General features: G+C 42.6%; 2 protein-coding genes across 2 annotated transcripts in view; both read left to right on the top strand.

Annotated features, from left to right (window-relative positions):
* Positions 1 to 5,322: 5,322 nt before the first annotated feature.
* On the top strand, positions 5,323 to 6,851 carry txndc17 (thioredoxin domain containing 17). Its single transcript, XM_080845413.1, has 4 exons — positions 5,323 to 5,585; positions 5,857 to 5,938; positions 6,040 to 6,115; positions 6,517 to 6,851. The coding sequence occupies exons 1-4, from the start codon at positions 5,441 to 5,443 to the stop codon at positions 6,583 to 6,585; spliced, it is 372 nt and encodes a 123-aa protein (XP_080701539.1). The 5' UTR covers positions 5,323 to 5,440; the 3' UTR covers positions 6,586 to 6,851.
* Positions 6,852 to 9,309: 2,458 nt separating this feature from the next.
* nxn (nucleoredoxin) overlaps positions 9,310 to 20,840 on the top strand; it is a 52,168-nt gene continuing 40,637 nt past the window's right edge. Inside the window, exon 1 of the mRNA XM_080844735.1 lies at positions 9,310 to 9,786. Coding sequence (XP_080700861.1) covers positions 9,478 to 9,786 — 309 coding nt within the window. The 5' untranslated portion in view covers positions 9,310 to 9,477. The remainder of the gene's footprint in view (positions 9,787 to 20,840) is intronic.

The raw sequence follows: 20,840 nt of genomic DNA, 5'->3' as shown, positions 1-20,840 counted from the left end.
GAAAGCATCACACAAATTAAAGTATTTTCTTTGTAATTCATGATTTTAAAACTTGTTTGATGAAATGTTGCATTGTGTAAATAACAGCTGCAGGCGCCATGTTTGTTTATGTCTGGTGAGTGACAGCTGTCGCTCTCCGGTAACGTAACAGCTGACGCAGCGTACTGATGACGTACGTAATTGTTGAAGTGCTATCCCAATTCGAAGGGCTAGCGTTTCAACCCCTTCGGCTACCCCTCCGTTTGAAAAAGCGAAGGCAAAGGGGTAGGGGTAAGGGTAGGGGTAGAGATTAGAAATGGGATTGGGCCTTACTGTATAGCTAGAGAGCACGTGTATGTCAAATAAGTCTGTCAAATAAGTTCTAGTTATTGGTGTTCGATGGCATAAAAAGTTAGTCTTCTCTTATAAGCCTAGTTAGTACATCTGATTAGAGCTAGCAACCATGAATTGCAGATTAAGGGGTCCCCTATCTCAGTGTTCATTTTGGCAGCTATTTTAGTCACATTTAGTCATAGTTATCCTTCTTAGTTTCAGTCTAGTTTTCGAAAACTGAGCACACTACAACAGCTACGCTGTGTCCAGGTACATCCTCAAACGTTTTTCAGTTAACCTAATGATTCAAGGTCTCTCATGAATCATTACTTCCAGGACACGGGTTAATGTTAACTCACGCTATCGGTCACGCTTAATCCTCTCCAACCACATTTTACAAAATAAACTGGTGAGCTAACAAGTTAACCATTCTTTCAGTATAAGCTACTTTTGCATAGCCCCGTACAGCTAGGATAGCTCACGTTACCGTAGTAGGAATACAAGCCTTAGCTCACTATATTCACACAACTAAATTCATGAATTACTTCACAGGTTTACTTCACAACTTGAATTAAGGAAAATGACCCCCGTTACGGCTAGCTGAAACTGCCAGTTGAACTCCCGTTACGTAGTGTTAGTTAGCCTTTAGCCCCGTACTCAGATATTACAGCTGCTAGGATAGCACTGCTTAACACAGCTAGGATAGCTAACGTTACGGTAGTGGGAATACAAGTTTTTCAAGTTCGCACGTACCTATTTATGCGAGTGAAATACTCGCACTGTAGAGCCCTGGTATGGAAGGTGTCTCTTAATATTCCTAGTTATACAGTTGAATGGAGAGGAACAGAGAGAATAGGTTCCTTGGCGCAGGTGTCAGTGAAGCACAGGTGCAAGCCAGTTTAAGGAGCCTATTATGATGTCATAATGCCCCACAGTTCTGCCATGCAAGTCTATGGGGGCAAAAGGGGATGAAAAAAGAGGAATAAAAAAGGAGTGGCAAGGAGTACCGCCAAGAAAAGTCATAGCAGGTTGCACCGGATCGGGCCGGACGTTTCGGTGTTTGAACGGCGTCTGTACCTCGAACGGACAAGGAGGAGTTAGCGTTACAAAAAACGGGGAGAATAAAGAAAGCTTGACAACAACAATACTGTGCTTCCCTTCGGGCAAGCACACTAATTATCTCAATGTCAACCATCAATCACAACCCTACAAACACATACAGATTCCATTTTGTCCATCTTTCGATATATAAGTTGTTTCTCAGTCGCAGTAGAACGGTTGGTCTCTCCATCTCATGGATTTCCTTAATAACATCTGTCCAATTATCTACAAAAGGCCACGATGGGCAAACAAGGCAAAAGAACTCAGGACTCAGAGAACACAGTACATATGTTCTGGCTATACACAAACAATATCACACAAAGACAAAGGAAAAGTCCAGGGCTAAAATCGAAAACCAGTCAATGCATTGGTTACAGGTGAGATCAGAGTATGAGACATGTTTACATGGAGGGAAATACTAAACACTGGGGAGGATGAACGGACTGGAGTAGCATTTGGTGCCGGAGCAGGAACCAGGACTGGAACTGGAGCAGGAACAGAGGAGTGTGTTGCAGAGGCTGTGTCACTGGCTTTGAACTTGCTATTTTTTCTTCAGAATCTGATTTTAAATGTATATGGTGAGTGGATAAGTAATTCATTCATAGGCTGTTGACACTCATTTGGCGCCCCCTATTGGTTAAACTTGCATTGACTATTAGGCTGGTAAACAGATTTACACAGTGCGATGATAATAATAATTGGCATTTTTAACTTTGCTTGGGCTTGTACGTAAAGCTACATATTATGGACTGGTTCATGTTGTTCTTTATTGAATTGATTTTTACATAGTCCAAGGCATTTAGGCTCATGGGGCAGCGCCTTAGTCTGAATAGGCCTGCTTTAAACCATCTCACTGAAGTCTGCAAGCTCACAGGTAATAATTATTTTGTTGTTTATATGAGCTCGTCTGAGGTTTCTAAGGAGCAGGTCTGTTTTTCCACCTCCTGGTGGGGCCAACAGCCTTCACATCTGCGGCACTAGTTTCTTCACAGCAGGAGTTCAGCTTTCTCACAGGGAGGCCACCTGCCCAGAGTAGGCCTACCTCTCCAACTTCCTTGCGGCTCATTAATGGAGTTAGTGTCAAACCTGGCAATGGATTTGTAGGGGTACCTCTGCCTGAACTCCACCTACTGGCCCTTCTCCTCCATGATCTCCCTGGTGGTCTTGTGCTTAATCAGGGGGACCCTGGCACAAAAGACACTAAACATGCTTGTCTTAATGCATGGTGCCACCATGGTGTGTTTTCCCCAAACCAATCATGGAGAACACTACACATATGGACATGGTTAAAGTTTAGGATTATTAAAAATATGTTTTAACTAAAGCGACCTCAACTTTTATCACTTCAATGAGATACATTTGGTTCTGCCAAAATGTGTGAGATAAGCTTCAAAAATAGTATACGTCCTTGGGATGTGTGATGAGTTTAACAACAGTGATGAAATGTACAAACAAAAAACATGTTTTTTATTGCTGCATATTTGTGGAATCAATATATGTGCATTTACAAATCATTTTGAGACATTTTTCTCTCCATAGTTTAAAGATCACATGGAAAGACATGTGAGAGAGGGAGACAGATATTTAATACCAATCCAAACAGATGCAAAATGCTCTAATACTGAGTCCTCTATGAGCAGCCTTGCCCTTGACCTCACCTTGCTGTATCTCCGTTCTTAGCCATGTGTATAGTTCAGCAGCATTAGATGCATCTTTTGGAGAGTCCATCTATTTTCCTACTTCAGTAATATATATCACTCAAACACAGTTTCATCACATGCATCAGTAGAACAGATAGCTTAAACATGGTTTCAGCACAAGGTCTTTGACCCTTAGGTGTACACTCCTCCTTAAATAGATAGATCCACCTCTTCTTGGTAACTCTGTTTCTGTCTGTCCTCTGCACCAAACATCTGAGGGTCTGTACACATTAGGACTGAAAGACACATTCTGGGCTTGTCTGAATTCCATTTCCACACAACTTCATTAAGTTCTCCCTGCAGGATCATAAAGAAAATACTCTTCAGAACCAACAGAAAACAATATATTTCACAACAGTAAACATAATCTGATCATAATGTGCGTATACTTATGATAATAATGTCTTCCTAGAGAGATAGCTGGCTAATATGTTTGGATATTTGATGAGTAGTAACCTTTTAAACGAAACCTGAAATAACAGTTTGGACTAAATGAATCGATGCAGGTATAATACTAATGTGATATTAGCCTGATGATATTTGTTCACACACGTTAACAGATGTCCATTATCCAACCCGTAGCGAAAGTCAAAAAATGATCATACCGGGCAACCACTCCCTTTTCTCCTACCTATTCACCCCTCTCTATCATAATGTCATTGATACTGATGATGTGGCCATATTACTTATTGTTCTCTTTGGCTGTTCTCTTTCTTCCCTTGCCTTTGGGATGACCCCCCCATTTTCATAGTAATTCTGTATGGATCATGTATACATGTATCTACCTTATTTTATGTGTCATGGAATCATCAATGATGTGTATATCATGTACATAACCAGCATGTAGGCTTTTGAAACCATTGGCTTGCCTCTGATTCTCTCCTTCTTTGCCTTCTGAATTGAATTTAATTGAAGTTATCTTTGTAAAAGTGGAATCAATCATTTTTCGTAAAAAGCCTAATTCAACAGTTCATAGAGTCGTAGATGTACATTGAAGATGACAACGATCCAATATGTTTTTCTTGATAGGCTGTGTGCGTGTGGTGTACTATAGGGACTGACTTAAAAAGCACGCTCTAGAGATAATCTGCAGTTACGTGTTGGGAAGCAGAACTTCACTTTATGGTATCAGTCCTTATTCCAGAGTGCATTAGGATCTCAGAGTACTGCCGTTGACGCAGATGATGTGCGCATCGCAGTTCGATAACTTGAGAATACATTAATTTGATAAGCTCGTCTGAGGTTTCTAGGAGCAAGTCTGTTTTTCCACCTCCTGGTGGGGCCAACAGCCTTCACATCTGCGGCACTAGTTTCTTCACAGCAGGAGTTCAGCTTTCTCACAGGGAGGCCACCTGCCCAGGCCAGAGTAGGCCTACCTCTCCAACTTCCTTGCTGTTCATTAATGGATTTTTTTCATGCTGCTCTGAACTCATCCCTACTGATATAATGAGACTGAATCTTGCCAGGGTGTACAAACACAAAAGAGATAACCCCCATTCCCTTTTTTCTGATTAGATTAGGCGTATTCATTTAACTACTAAGCCCATGGCTATATGTGCAAATACTACTTCAGAACATCGTTACATTGACAGACCATTTCACAACATAGAGAACATCAAAAATAACCATCCAGAAGACAAGGGTAATTGAATCATTTTACCATACAAGACAGGCATAATTAATCGTCATCGGAACAGAACATTTCTGGCAGGAACCGTTTAGTAGTTCCTGAAGACAAAGGCAGACAACCCTGCTTCAAGATCGTTTTTATATGGTATTTGTGTCCATAATAATCATTGTAACGAGTAGGCTACATTAAAACAAACTAAAATTGGGGAAATCACATTCCAAACTCACGCCGACAACCATCCACAGCCCATATGACCAAGTGTGAGTACGGATACCACCTACGGCCAAAAATGAGTGGATGAGTACATGTACATAATATTCATTCATAATATACCAAGACATTGTATGTAGTTTTTTTTTATTAAACAGCATATTGAATAAATCTAAGATAATGAATACATAATGAAGGACACAAACGTAATGCACGACCATAGATATAGTTTAGTTTATACTGTAGCTAAACCTGTATCGAAGGACTTTTAATTCCTTTTAATCTATCAGGAAGTGTATTCATATAATGCAGCCAGCTTCACAGCATTCTTGCACCATATGGTAGCACACTTCACCAGGGCAGAGATGTATTAAAGCTGACACAATCAAAAATCATCCCACTTCTTGTCACTGTAAACCGCCAACGTCTATCTACGTTCGCTGAAAAACACAACTCTCTTTCCCGTTAGTGTGTTGTAAGTAACATTATGACAAATTACGAAGAAGTCAAAGTTCGTGGGTATGAAGAATTTTGCAAAGCTGTATCGGAGAGGAAGGGGAAAGACATATTCGCCTATTTCTCCGGTAATAAAGACGACCAAGGAATGAGTTGGTGCCCGGATTGTGTAAAAGGTAAGCAGTAGCATTAAATCGCATTTGTGACATAAATGCAGCAATCTTTTTTTGGGTGACTTGCACATTGTCATAACAAAATTTGGACCTCCTTAGTCGTGATGCCTCAAATCTAACCTATTTTCTCAAGTTTCCCTTTTCTATTATTGCCACAGGTTAATCATTAGTTGTAACTAACAACGTTCACCTTTACTCAATCACATATCCATGATCACATTTTGAAGATGGTATGCCGACTTATCCTTGGTAATCACTGGAAATTTCTCTTTAGCTGAGCCTATTGTCAGAGGGGAGATGTCTCACCTGCCGGAAGGTTCTGTCTTTATCTATTGCCAAGTCGGAGAAAGACCCTAGTAAGTTATATGTATCTTTTATTCGCAATAGATTTGTAGCTCTTTTTAGGTAAGTGAGCTCTTTTTAAACGACTGTTTCTGGTTTTACCCCATTCTTTAAGCTGGAAGAACCCCAACAATGAATTCAAGAAGACCTTGAAGCTGACTGGTGTTCCCACATTGCTACGATATGGAACTGTAAGGATCAAAATATGTTTTTGGAAGTTGTACACAGGCGGATGACTTATACACTGTAGTCTACACTTCCTCCTAAAATGCAGACGTAACAATTCAGCCAACAACAGTATCTTGAATAGGCTATAAATGGGCTATTGGAGATTCCTCATAGACATCAGATTAACTGGAGTTGGTCTAATGAAATATGAATACCAGGAGTCATTAACAAATAGGTATTATTTTTAATCTTATCTCTTACTTTCTATGCACAGGTGTGTTTTTGCAGTAACTTAGGCTCAGCCTACAGATAGCAGATGGTCGACCATGTTCCCTACCATGTTACTTGGTGCTGAATGATGTATGCCTGTGGGCCGTGAATTGCACGTCTTGAAGTTGACTTACTTTGTCTGTTTCCATTTAAGCCCCAGAAACTTGTCGAGGAGGAGTGTTTCAAACAAGATTTGGTGCGGATGATGTTCACTGAAGATTAAAGTACATTTGTGTATGCATGTTTGATAAAACATGTTTGAGATTCAGTTCACTATAATTGCCTTTCATATAATGTTTTGTAGTTTAAAATATAATGCCAGATAGCACTATGTTAATTTCCATAGGATATTTCATTCTGCATTGCAATTGTTTTTGTACGTAAATAATACATGTATAGACTGTACTTGGTGACTTGATTGTGTCCTTATAATTGAACAGGTGCCTGTTAAAATGTCATATTGGATATGATTCAATTAAAAGACTAAAAACCAAAATCAACAGGTTGAGTTTCTTGCTACATAAACTGTTAGAATATATTTATTTTTCAGAGGGAATGTTGCTGTCAGTACTGTTTTTAAACTTCATGCAATTATGCAAGACCTACACACTGTATCTTACATGGAAAATTATATTTCCTGGGTTTGACTACACAGTCGCCTAGGACATACAGTAGAATGCAGATTGGCTTTCACCATATAGTCAGTGCCACTTGAAAGTATGTGAACCCCTTGAGCAATAAGAGTTTTCTGTTGTTTTACCATGATTTTTCATTTTTTTCATCACCAATTTTCCATAGATGAAATGTCAGGTTTATGTTTATCATTTGCATGTACTTGTTTAGAGGGAAATGTTTGAGTAGCCAAAAAACTACATAAAACTTGGAATTAGTGTATTTTCAAAAGTAAGTGAACCCCCAGCTGGATTGGATAAGTCAAGCAGGTAACAGATTCGGTGAAACATATTTGGGTGCTTAATTAGTCAATTAAGCAAAACGAGCAACTGAGACATCCTTAGGGAAAGGTTTGGGCAACACAGATTAAAAGAGAGAGGAAACCAACCAAACTACTGTAGTGCCAAGGTGTACCCACACAGATCAACCATGCCGAGAGGAAACAAGATATCCGAGAACATCAGGAAGAAGGTACTGACAGCCCATCAGTCTTGGGAAAGCTATAAGACCATCTCCAAAAGATTCCAGCTCCATCCATCCATCCAAGACCAATAATTTAGAAATGGAGGGCATTCAACATGACCGCATCTCTGCCTAGAAGTGGACGCCCATCAAGACCATCACCAAGAAGCACCAGAACAAGAATAAATCAGGTAAAAGTCAACCCACACATCACCTCAAAAGAGTTTCGGACCTCTCTGGCAGCATCTGGGGTAAATGTACATGGGTCTACAATTAGACGGAAATTGAATAGACATGACGTTCATGATCGGGTTGCTAGAAGGAAGCCTCTGCTCTCAAGAAAGAACAAAACTGCCCGTTTCAACTTTGCCAGAGAGCACTTGGATAAACCAAAGGCCTTCTGGAAGTCCCTTCTTTGGACAGATGAGTCCGAGATAGAATAATTTGGTCACGATCAAAACCAACAATTTTCGTCTGATTGTAGACCCATGTACATTTACCCCAGATGCTGGCAGATAGGTCCGAAACTCTTTAGAGGTGATGTGTGGGTTGACTTTTACCTGATTTATTCTTGTTCTGGTGCTTCTTGGTGATGGTCTTGATCGGCGTCCACTTCAAGGCAAAGATGCGGTCATGTTGAATGCCCTCCATTTCTAAATTATTGGTCTCGGATGGATGGATTGAGCTGGAATCTTTTGGAGATGGTCTTATAGCTTTCCCAAGACTGATGGGCTGTCAGTACCTTCTTCCTGATGTTCTCGGATATCTCGTTTCCTCTCGGCATGGTTGATCTGTGTGGGTACACCTTGGCACTACAGTAGTTTGGTTTCCTCTCTCTTTTAATCTGTGTTGCCCAAACCTTTCCCTAAGGATGTCTCAGTTGATCGGTTTGCTTAATTGACTAATTAAGCACCCAAATATGTTTCACCGAATCTGTTACCTGCTTGACTTATCCAATCCAGCTGGGGGTTCACTTACTTTTGAAAGTACACTAATTCCATGTTTCATGTATTTTTTGGCTACTCAAACAATTCCCTCTAAACAAGTACATGCAAATGATAAACATAAACCTGACATTTCATCTATGGAAAATTGGTGATGAAAAAAATGAAAATCATGGTAAAACAACAGAAAACTGTTATTGCTCAAGGGGTTCACATACTTTCAAGTGGCACTGTATTTAGCAATTTTCATATTGAACAGTAGATGGCAGTATATGCTTTCCCGCATGGCCGAAGCGCCCATATCACGGCAAACGAGTAGACTGGGCATATTTACATTGCGATTTTTTTCATGATTTAAAGTATTCATCTGCAGGGCAGGCCATTTAGCAACATGGTCAAATATAAAATAGACATGGCGTAGCAGTTTCTAATGCAAGTAGTAAGACCAGGCCTATATACAAATCATTAAAAAGCATATCAACAATGGAGCCTGTTGTTTCGATAAAAGTATCTTATTCAAAGCTTTCTGCATGTGGTTTTTTCAGTGCTAGTTTTAGAACGAAAGGGCAATAAATCAGTCGGTTCCGTGTTCACCACGCACTTGATATTATTAGATTCGATTTTTTTTTAAATTGATATATGTTAGATTTTTTATTGAGGGTTGAATTACGATTTTTTTTTTTTTTTCAGATGATGTTCTAGTTTGAAATCCCAATTTTCAAGTTCTGAGATGCAATATCACCATTTTGTAACTAGGTGTCATTCAAGTGTTGGGTGTTGCTGCTGGGAGGCAGCGGATTCAACTGCTGAGGACTATGCTATAACTGGAGAGAGCATTCCTCAACACCAGTCACAGTGGAGGCGGCGGTTTCTCTCGTGCAGATAGCCCACTCCACGCTTTTGGTGCTCTTCAAAGGGGCGAAGGAGGAGAACGACGGCGTGTTGTTATTTAATGCCCCCCTGATTTCTTCATTTTCATCGTAATTTGGACTATAGAACGGCGTGTATTTTGGGTGTGTTTCAAGGCGTGAGCTGCGATGTCGGAGTTTCTGGTGAATCTACTCGGAGAGCGGCTCGTCAACAGTGAGAAAGCCGAGGTAGATGTGCAAGCGCTGGGCAGCAAGCTGTCCCTGGTCGGGCTGTACTTCGGTTGCAGTTTAAACGGCCCTTGTAAGCAGTTCAACGCCAGCCTGTGTGAGTTTTACAGTAAGTTTAAGAAAACGTCAGAACATAAAGACAAATTGGAAATCGTCTTCATCTCGTCAGATCAGGACCAGAAACACTGGCAGGACTTCTTACAAGAGATGCAATGGCTGGCGTTGCCTTTTAAAGACCGACACAAAAAGGTAAGACGCTAATTGCCCAGGCTATTTGGACTTTTATTATTACTATTTTTTAAATGTTAACTGCGATAGGTCATCTACCACCTGACAATGTAAAGTAATGAACCCGGGGCAGCATGAAAATCCTTCACATTATCTTATTAAACGAATGCGCTTAACCTTGACATTTTGCATATCCTAAGATTACACAGGTGTCTTTTTTTCCATTTTATGTAGTTTGCAAAACAGTAGTCCTCTTGAAACACAATCGCTAAACGGTCCTATGAAAAACTACAGCTGACCCATTTTCTGCTATAGTGTTTAACAGGCTTACAGCCTACTGGTCTATATGCTGTTCAAAAGATCCACTCATTGCGGGATTTGAAACTGCAAAGCAATCGGCCAGACTATGCTCTTTATCATAAAGTAAATCCAGATTAAACAGCTTTGTCAAGGGCTTTATATTTAGGCTACCATTAGTCCTATCAATGTATGATACTGCCTTTTTTAGTTTTCATTCTTTAAAAGCATTTTACAACCTACTATGTCTCGACCTTGTGTGCAATTTAGTAATTTCATTTTCATTTTATTATTAGGCTACTTTTAACAATCTTGCTAACTTTCTAATAATACATTTTGCTGTAATATGTAGATGTTGGAGGCTTTGATTTATACATTTTGTGGTTAATCACCAATTTCCTCTCACCTTATTTTCATTGTTTACATATGAAGCCCCATCAATAACTACTGTTAAAAATCTTTTGCTTCTTTAAGCTTTAGCTTTCCAGTAGGAATAGCAGAAAACGCCACTGCATTGTACCTACCAGATATCCATAGAAAATGTAGTACATTTAAAGAAAAATAATGATTTAGTAAAAGCATTGTCATTTAGATGTCATCACAAATAGTAGGCCTATGTGTGAGAATCGTAAAGGAATATCAGACCATTAATAGGCCACGGCTACTGATACAGCCTGTAAATGAGAACAGATGGGAAACAGACCATTTTCCTTTTCAATCATCCCTTCCGTATTGTAAGATTTTATTTTGACTGGTTGAGACCCTGGTAAATGTTATTGGTAGAAGAATGAGAATAATAGGATTTTTAATAGGAACATTTTAAATTCACATTGTTCCCTGAATCAACGGATATCATTTTTGTTGTAGCGGTAAATGTGGTGTTGAATATTAAAGGCCAAAATGCATACCTTTTGTGACGGGAGAGTAAGGTAAGCATGGCATTTAATAGCTAATCACCCTGATGTAGCCAGCTCATATATTATTAGAAAAAAAAACGTCTAAGGAATTGAATGAAACCAGTTCACTGTCATTGATGAGAGAATAATGGACTATAAAAGGGGTGGGGTCAATCCCACACTATAATAGAATACCTCATTTATCCAAGGGCTGCAGTGACCTCACCTCTCAGAGTCATAACAAATAGTCTGCCTGTATTTTTCCCCCCGTAATTTGTGCATACAGGCAACAAACGAGGCCATTTATAGAACAGCTATTTCAATAAAATCTTTGATCTCATATCAAAGTGTATCTTTGAAAGTAATACACTGATAATCGTTGGATGTTGGAGAATTTGGTTCATATCTGCATGGCAGTTGGCCGTGTTCATGTTTCATTTGAGATAGGGGAGACCCCGGACACAAACAGAGCAGGCAGCTGGCATCGGGGTTGTATTTGCCCGTCTTCGTGGGTAACCATTTTGTTCAGCTGCACCAACTCAGCCTCCTTTAGCAAGCTCTAGCATACCATACTTGTCTGCCCACAATACAAATGGCATTCGTAAGAGTATTTTTACAAGTACACTCACAGAGACTAAGCCTGTTTTTCATAGTATCTAGTCAATATGTCTAAGCTTGACATTATACATGTTGTGTGAAACAAAGAAAGACTGCAATCATGCATGAAACTGTATGTGTGTTTGGGTGAGAGAGACAGAGAAAGAAGGAGAAGGACAGAGAGAGAGAGAGAGAGAGAGAGAGAGAGAGAGAAAGCGAGAGATAGAGAGTCAGACAGAATGAAATGTACAAGCAACACATGCACATAGCTTGTGATTAATTGCCTGGGGTTTATGTAGTGTTGGGTGGATGAGCACACTTGGTGTGGCTCGCAGGCTGTGGTACCAGTCTCTCCCTCTGAGACGCTGGCCTCTTCCTGTGCTGTGGGTCTTTGTCAGAGGCCGGAGTGGCGCATTCTGTCCTCGGAATGACTGGGAAGTTCATTAAGACAGCTCAAGGCCTTACGAAAAAAATGTAGGAGGGGGAGAGAAAAAAACCCAGTACTGCAGTGAGAACAGCTCAACGAGCCTATTGTGTGCAGCCTGTCAAACAATGCACCTGGCAGAGGGATTTTTCACATACAGCCATTTTAATGATGTCCAAATGGAGCAGGTTTTTTGTTGGGTGGGCCCCTTTTCTCTGTTTAAATACGTAATAAGGATTTTTAAACATTTTGTTATATTTTCACAGCAGTGCTACTTTCTCCTGTTATCTTATTTAGTTATATTCCCTCTCTATTGCTATGTTATCTAGAGTCTGATTGACACATGAGTGAAATCTAATGATAATAAAACCATTTTGTGGAGGACTGTAGTAATGATCCCATTTTAAAACTATTGGCTTCTGATTTAAAAAAAAAATAAAAATATTCTCGTTTAAATGAATAATGTTTTTTTTTCTGCCAGTTTCACCTTGACATTGAAATGTACCTATATCATACACATATTACATTACATAAGTCTAAAATTCATAGCTGAAAATTGGTTTGAATTAAAATGTCCATCCTCTGCAAAAAAAATCCTCTTCCCGTCAAGAGAAATTTGAGGGAAGAGCAAAAAGTTTGTCTCCATGTATCCAATGAGAGACACCCTGCTGTGAGGCAACCTTTGAAGAGGAGTGTGAGGCCGCTACATGGATGTGTTTCTCTGTAGGGTGTGTGTGTGTGTGTGTGTGTGTGTGTGTGTGGAGAGCGTGTGGGTGGGTGTGCCTTGAGGAGCCTTAATTGCTGCATGATGTTAGCCTGCTGAAAGCCAAGCCAGTGTGAGTGGGGCTGCAGGTATTAAGTGGCCCACTTCCTCTGTGTGTGTGTTTGTGTGTGTGTGTGTGTGTGTGTGTGCGAGCGTACGCTTGCACGTGCTTGTGCTGAGCCTACAGAGGAGGAGAACTAGTTATGTGTAGGCAGGTGCAGCTCATCCCTGTCAGAAATAAAGAGTCCTTACTCATTTTAGTCAGATCTGGCAGAGCATCATCACTCAGCCTCAGGCCCCTTACCCCGAACCTCCACCCTCCACCCACTCTCTTGCTCTCTCCACTGTTGTGAATCTGGGTTTGCTCAACTAAAAGACTCCTATAACCCTGGATTTTATTTTGAATTTTTTGGCATTTCTATCACAGTTGTGGAGTTACAATAACTGCTGTAGAGTTAATCTATAGGCTACTGCGCCAAAAGTAAAAGGGACATTTGCTCTGCAATAAAGATCCTCTTCTGCTGTGAGGTTCAGTCATGATCATGCTGTATATTTCTGTGCTATTAATATGCATCTGTTGAAGCCATAAACTCCAAGGCAATATATAGTCCTATAGCATAGAAGTTTGTTTAGTTGCTCTGTTTCCTCAGGCTTACACTATGAGCTATCATTTCCATTCTCTACTTTGTTTAAGTTGCAATTAAACAAGTAGTTTGTTAAGTGTTTGGTTTCATGCAAGTATGTCAAGTTTTCAGCCATGACCAACGTTAGTTGCGGTCTTCACTTATGTCACTTCAACATCAATGACCTCCCCAAACCCATAAACTGTTTGGTTCACAAGCCATTTCATTGCACACCAGTATTTTTCCAGTATTACTTTGGCTTGGTGGAAAGGTCACCAAAGTTTTGTGGGATGACGGCACTGCGGTAGCATTCTGTGGCATTTTGCATGTAGGTTTTCCTCTCTGCCTGTGAAAGAGACTAAAGGAGTGGTGGGCTAAAACCGATGGGTGCTACATGGTATCAGGGGACTCTAGTGAGCAAGACTCTAGTGACTTGGCTGGTGTTACCTTACAAGGACACACACTAGAAAGAAGGCTGTGTGTGTGTGTTTGGGGGGGGGGGGGATGTGGGTTGAAAAGGGGTTCTCCTAATAAATCAATTAAGGCCCTTGCCAAAACCCTGCAACCCCCCCTCTTCTGCTGAGGGTGAAAAGTAAACTGCAGAGGCAGAATAGCACTAGTGTGAGAGAAAGGCTCTTTCTCTCTTGCTTGCTCTCTCTCTCTTTCTCTCTTGCTCTCTCTCTATCTCTCTCTCTGTCTCTCTCTTTCTCGCTCTCTCTGTCTTTCTCTCTCTCTCTTTCTGTGGTTTGCTCTAGCAGCTTGGATACAGCTGCTGGAGTCCTCTGCGCAGGGCTAAAAGGTGGCTGTCATCGAAGTGTCACTGATCTGATGAAAACTGCGCTGAGGCCGGCTCATCATATATCTCTTGGCTGTGGCCTCGGGGCAGCTTCAATTTCAAGCCGAGGTGCCTGGAGATGAGACCTGTGTTATCTGCTGTGCCGTGGGGGGAGGGGGGTGCGGGGGGTCTTGTCTTGGCAAGTTTGGCTTGCGGTCAGTTCTCAGACAGAGAGAGAGAGAGAGAGAGAGACCTTTCTTTCGTCATTTTGTCAACAGACAGTTTGTACTGATAAAAAGGCTAAGTGGAAAGCAAGGCAGAGCCTGTGATTGGACATATTGAGCTGTATACCTGAAAGGGCATGGTGACAAAAAACTTCCAGCGTGGAAATTCTTGGGACAAAAAGTTGACATGGTGGAGTACTGATTGGCTGTTGCCTGGAGTCTTCCATGTTATTGAACGAACGGCTGGACAACGTAGTGTAAAACATTTGAGGGCCATTCTGCTACCAGCTGGTCGTACATGCTAGTAGGATATTTGATTAGAGATTATGTCAGGAATGTGGACAGACACCTGCTCCAGAGGACCACCTTTGGCTGGAAGTGGGGCTACGCAAGAGCTTCCTCAGCAGGGCTTTGTGGACACTTAGCCATGGCAAAGGTGAGGGCTCACACCAAGCTAGATTTACAGCGCCCTTTCAGGCCCTATTGTGGCGCTCTCAACAGAGTGCTGTAATGACCTCTGAGCACAATGGAAGTGTGGGCACCGAGATACCTCCAGATGGATACTTTCTCCTGTGGGCGGGGCAAGCGGAAGGTTGAGTTACCTTTTAAAGGGCAGATGAAAACACAGAGGCACCTCCGGCATAGACAGCACTCAGAACTGAACCCCCCCTCTTTCCCTGGCAACCTAAGCTGATCCCCCCTCTGTGTTTTATCTTTGGAGGCAAGGAAACAAAGGTCTAGTGGGTTGTGACCCTAGACAAATTGCTGCCTCAGGAACACATTACACAAAGTGAATAGAGGAAGGCCATTTAGTACATAATACTGGGGGTACTGTCATTGTGGCTGCAAGCTGAGTTTCTCACTATGATTTTGTTTTGAATGCCACAGTAAAGAAAAAATGTCCTCTTTTCACACAAGAACAGTCTACAGTATACAGTAGCACTGAAGGTAGAATGACCAGTAGCTCACAAAAAAACTAAAGTGAACCCTATGTATTAGTGGAGACCTGCTCTGTTATGACTACAAATGGACAAATAAACCATTTATAATCGACACTGTCGAGAGCTACTTTGAAACTCCAGCTCAGAATGGGTGGAGCAGGAATGAGACCGGGGAAATAGGGATGTGTAGCCTGACTCAGAGGAAAGCAGATGCAAGGAAACAGAATAAGATTCCAGTCTGTCCGTAGAGCACCGTTCATTGACTGTCCCTCTATCTGCCATGGCTGACTGCGAACGGAGATGGGGCTGTTTATGTGTTTCCTTACCAGCACCTCCATCTTGGAAACAGTGAGGAGGCAGTGTTGGAGGAATGGGGGGCTGGGGGGGTGGGGGTCGCTGTTGTTCTTGCTCCCCCCTCTCCCTCAGCAGTCTCTAATTGCTCTGCACCGCTGTTCGGCTGCCATTTCTCGCATAATAAGTCCATAATAACCTCAGACCCAAGGGGGCTCTGCGCGACAGACTGCCCAGTTTTTTTTTTTTTTTTTATCCTTTCACATTTTCCTCTGCTGTTGTTTTATTTGCTTTCCTTTTAGTTTTTTCTGATTGTAATCGAATGCCACTCTTTTGGTTCTTGGGTTGAGTTCTATCGATGGGCATTAATGGCATTTCGGTCGGAGCCGGAAAAGAAAGAGGAAGAGGAGGGAATCAGTGGCGAGATGGCCGTGGAGATAAGTGGCAGGAGGGATGGAAGAATGCAGAGTTGGCCGGGAGGAAGGAGCGCACACTGGGCCAAGTGGAAAGTTCCTGAGCCCCGGCTCAAACTTAAGTCTCTTATCTCGCTCTGGTATCTTTCACACTGCATTGTGTGTGCTTATTCTAGGGGCGCTGGAAATGAGTCTTCTTTTGCCATACAGTGGTGTGTCATTTGAGCGTCTCTGGAGATTGAAAAGAGCTCTCACCTTTTATGAAAGGTCATCCACCGTGGAGAAACTGTACTCCTTGTGATCCTCTTTTCCGTCCACCCCATATTGCGTCTCTGTATGGGAGAAACAGATGTGGCGGGATCTGAAAGAGCCTTGTGTTGTTGTTGGTGGCAAGCTCTCAAAAAACTGGGAAGTAATCTATGCTTTGACTGCTCTTTTGTCGGGGCAATAAGTCTACCATTAGCACATTACCAGTGCTGACTATTGTTGATGCCAACACATGACCAACAGTTTGTTAGTTGGTTAGACCAAACCAGACCGAGAGTGAAGCACGCTGGACTGAGATGAAAGATGGGGAAGTCAGTGATGTCAATGGAACGTTTGTCATAATGCTGGAGGAGACAGTCAGACTGCCACTCAGTCTGTGACTTTTAAAACGTACGGACGGTGAGGGAAGAGAACTACTCCCTAGCCAACAGAGAGCGGGAGGCCGTTCAAAAACCACAACCTTTTTGAGGAGAAGATTGATAGTCTTGGATGGGGACCTCCATTTTCTGGTGGAAGATTGAATAAACACCTCTAGTGAAATATGCTGGTCAGGTTTTTAATTAAGTCCATTTCCCTCAAGTATGTTTTCTGCATACTTCATAGTGTTTGCCAATTTTTATTTTTTGTTCTTGTGGAAAGGGGGAAAAATCTTCAGTTACCGAATCAATAAAAGAGCCTTGCAGGCTCAATATGCTCCAGGCAGTTATGAACTCCCTTGTGACCCCATTCCCTGGTGGTTAAAAGAACCATGCCCCTTTTCCCAACAGTGCCTAGTCCTAGTAGCCTAATTGCTTCATCTCCAAGAGCTTATGGTCAATTAGCACCTCCAAAGTCACCAGAGCAGTTTCCTGCGCCAGACATGGTACTCTACAAGTGTCTTATGACCTCTGACCTTTGAGTCCTGGGGTTTGGAGGCTCTGTGGTGAGGTCTCCTTAAAGACAGATGTGTGGTCTGCCTGTCTGCTCTCTAAGCCATTTGCTCAGTTGGCTGTGTATGAGATCCTGTGTAACTAATGGCTTGGGATAACTGTGAAATCTGCCTGCACTCAAGAATAATGTGAGGGAGGAATTATAACAAAAATGCGTTAAAAGGACATCTAGCCAGGTGTGCTACTTTGAGAGGTGCACTAGCAAGCTCCAGTGTCTTTGTAGTGTTATGAAGGACCGGCTTGGAACTGATCCAAAAGATCTGAAGTCACATACTGTGTGATGCGCTATTACTACGCGATTTCTGACTGTAGCTTTACTTGATGTTTATGGGAGGGAGCTCAGTGGAAGATCAGGGGATAATGTGTTCTGATAGAGACAGGAAGTAAATCTGACCATCAAGAGCACCATTTATTTGCTCTGCAGAGCTCCTCTTGTTTCTCTACTCCTGACTCCTGGAAGGCTGAGATCATCTCCCTGTGTGGCGGACAGGACTCTCAGCCCACTGAGACCCAGGCCTTTCTTCCCTGTGGAACCAGGATGTCAGACTGGGTGCTAGAGCCTGTGGGTGAGTCTTCCATCGGGAGACTTGAGGCTGTGGGGGAGACCTGAGGCTGTGGGAGTGCCCAGCGATGGTAGTTCCTGCATCATCAGGACTGTGACCTCTTTCATACCTGACTGAACATTGGACCTAGAGTGATGTGAAGGCTCTATTTTCTGTGCCAGTGAGTTTGTGTATTGTGGCAATATCTCAAACCTCTGTCTCAGATGTGGGAGAAGTCTGTGAAGTGGCCACCAACCACTCCAGCTAGTAAACAAATAACCAAAATACACAGGCTTCTAAGTGCCGGTTACCACAGCTTGTGGATTTTGTTTTTATAACGTACCTGTAACCCTTAACAAATATTTTCCCTCAAAGGGAATGTCATCAATGGTATTCCAATGTGGTGTGTAGAAAATTTTAATTTAAAATTCCACTGGAATTCCATTGTGTCATTTCTTTATTCACTCTGATATTCTGGTTCCTTTTACGTTGAGTGGAACTGCATGGCTCATCATTACTGGTAGATGCCACCCTTGCTTTAGCATAGTGAATGCTAGGGATGCAACGGTACAGTGTGGCCACGGTTCGGTTTGTATCACGGTTTTTGGGCCACGGTTACGGTTCGGTTTCGATATATCAATATTATCCTGCCGCTAACACGCATTAGGTTATATTTGTCTTTTCTATTTCAAGTCAACAAGGTGCTTCTACTCACACTTGCAGAGACAATGCAAGATGCAATTAAATGTAAAAAGGGCACATATTAAGTAAAATCACAAAATGTATTTTAAACAAGGAACACTATTCTGGCCTTCTGTCAAAAACAGGCAATATTAAATATAGTAAAGTGCAGTATACTGTAAAGTAATGTGAAATGTAAACATTGACATTATTCAATAAACTCAAACAACAAACATTGTCATTCACATTCACACACTTAAACCCTAGAAAATACTTAACTGTTATAAATACACCCTTAAAGAACAACAGAACAAACCTTCTCTCTCCTAGTCACTTCGTACAGTTCTGGAATTATTTTGCTGCTGAAATGCGTGCGGGAAGGGATATTAAAACGAGGATCAATGTCAATGGTCTTTATCATGAGACGGAATCCCGTGCCTAAAACTACTGAATAGGGCTGCATGTCTTTCCCTATGAAGACGTCCATTGAGTTGGTTATTGCCTTGTGTTTTTCGGAATTATAAGCATATTGTTGCTGAAATGCTGCAGCAATGGATGGTTGTGTTTTCGGCGACAAACCGTGCTGCCACTTAAGAGTTACAGCCGGGTGATGACGGGGCAAGTGGCTCAACATGTTGGATGTACCTGTGGAGTAGGCGATCGTAGGAAAGCAATGCCTGCACACCGTGCTTTGCTTGCTGACGATCTTTTTCCCTTTGTCATCATACTCCACACTGAACCCAAAATGTTCCCATACAGCTGATTTGTAAGATGACGGTGCCTCTTCAAATTTTCTTTTCTCCGTTTCTGGTTGACTCGCCATGATCGTGCTGCAACAGGGAAAGTTTCGTTTCTCCTCACATGAATCTCCAGCGTCTGCATTCAGAGCGCTGATTGGCTCTTGGGAAAGTCAGTACAATTCTGATTGGTTGTTGCATGGTTGTGGAGCGCAGAACTCATCCCCTGCTGGGTCCCAAGCAGTCATGCTATCGCCCAATACATGCGTGCATTCATTATAGCCACATATTAAATTAAAAGTTTAATGTCACCCATACCGTAATATCGCGGTTCACCTGGGTCAACCGAACCGAACAGGGCGAACCGAACGGTTCGATAAAATACCGAAAACCGTTGCATCCCTAGTGAATGCTAGCCCAGGGCGGCTCACCCTTACAAGTTGGTGTTAGTGCATGACTGAGGCCTCCTGCCGCGTCCTGAGCAGCAGGGTGCCTGTGACTGCGTTGAAGGCTAATCGCTGCTTTGATTAGCCGTTTTATTTTTTCAGCTCTGTGTCTTTGGAACCAAGGGGGTGCTGATCCCACGCCCATGTCCAAATGAAAGGGGTTTATCTGCTTAAGCTGGTCGCCAGAGCAAAAGGGGTCCCATCTTTTTACGAGGCAAGAGGGGGAGAGAGAAAGAGCATGGCCTCTGCGGTAGAAGTGTCCATTCAATTAGAGACGCTGCATTCCCACAGAGAGGCTACAGGCATAGAAAACCTCAGCTTGCTCTCACTCACTCTCACTCTCACTCTCACTCTCACTCTCACTCTCACTCTCACTCTCACTCTCACTCTCACTCTCTCTCACTCTCTCTCTCTCTCTATGTGTCTTTGTCTGCCTTTCCTCCCCCCTGCCACATTGTAAGTGTGGGCTAAACATTAAGCCTCATGACGATGCCCTCTGTTGTCCAAGTGGAGCGGACGACACGATAACCTGAAAGAGGAAGGAAGTCCAGTTTGTCATGGTTGAGTGTTCTGCTGCCAGCAAAATGGTCTGCCTCAAAGACTCCAGGCAAGACTCTGGCCTGACCTCGCATCGGCCACATGAATGGAGCTTATTCTTAATCCTGATACCGCGCATAGAATTTCTCAGTGCGATGGAAGTTGATCTAATAAGTTCTGCTGGCCCACGCTATTGCTGTTGCCAAGGGGGATTTCCACCGCAGTGCGATCAAACGCAGCGAATGGCCGGAAAGACTTGTATTTTTCAGCCGATATTCGTGTTTGAAGGTGCTAGTAATGATTGGCTGAAGCTCCTCTGAATGTCTCGTGGCTGCGGATGGGTCTTCCGGCCCCGTGGAGGGGGTTCAGTTCAGAGCGGGGACTTTTTACTGGCGGGGAGGTGGCCGTCCACAAAGCAGTCATTAGCCCCCCGGCAAACCCTGGTGCGGTGCAAGTATGTCAGTCGCCACCTGTTCATTCATTCGTCTGTGGCAGAGGGGGGCCATGGAGGTGCCCCTGCACACCTGTGCTCTGATGAAGGGGCGGAGGCTCAAACTTGACAGCCCCGTACCCCCTACAGCCTGAGGAAAGGCCACTGATTCAGTTCCAGACGAATAGCCTTATGGAGCTTAGAGAGTGTGGCTGGTTGGTTCATTGGGGCTGGATAAAGGTTGACTTGATTGAGGTGTGTG

The sequence above is a fragment of the Sprattus sprattus genome, assembly GCF_963457725.1.
Source record: "Sprattus sprattus genome assembly, chromosome: 9".
In the NCBI taxonomy this organism is placed as follows: domain Eukaryota; kingdom Metazoa; phylum Chordata; class Actinopteri; order Clupeiformes; family Clupeidae; genus Sprattus; species Sprattus sprattus.
This window is presented reverse-complemented; position numbering and strand designations above follow the sequence as displayed.

Coding starts and splice junctions, on each gene's coding strand:
- txndc17 (XM_080845413.1), top strand. CDS start 5,441: ATGACAAATTACGAAGAAGTCAAAGTTCGTGGGTATGAAGAATTTTGC. Junction 5,939..6,039: donor CAAGTCGGAGAAAGACCCTA/GTAAGTTATATG, acceptor CCATTCTTTAAG/CTGGAAGAACCCCAACAATG. Junction 6,116..6,516: donor CATTGCTACGATATGGAACT/GTAAGGATCAAA, acceptor TTTCCATTTAAG/CCCCAGAAACTTGTCGAGGA.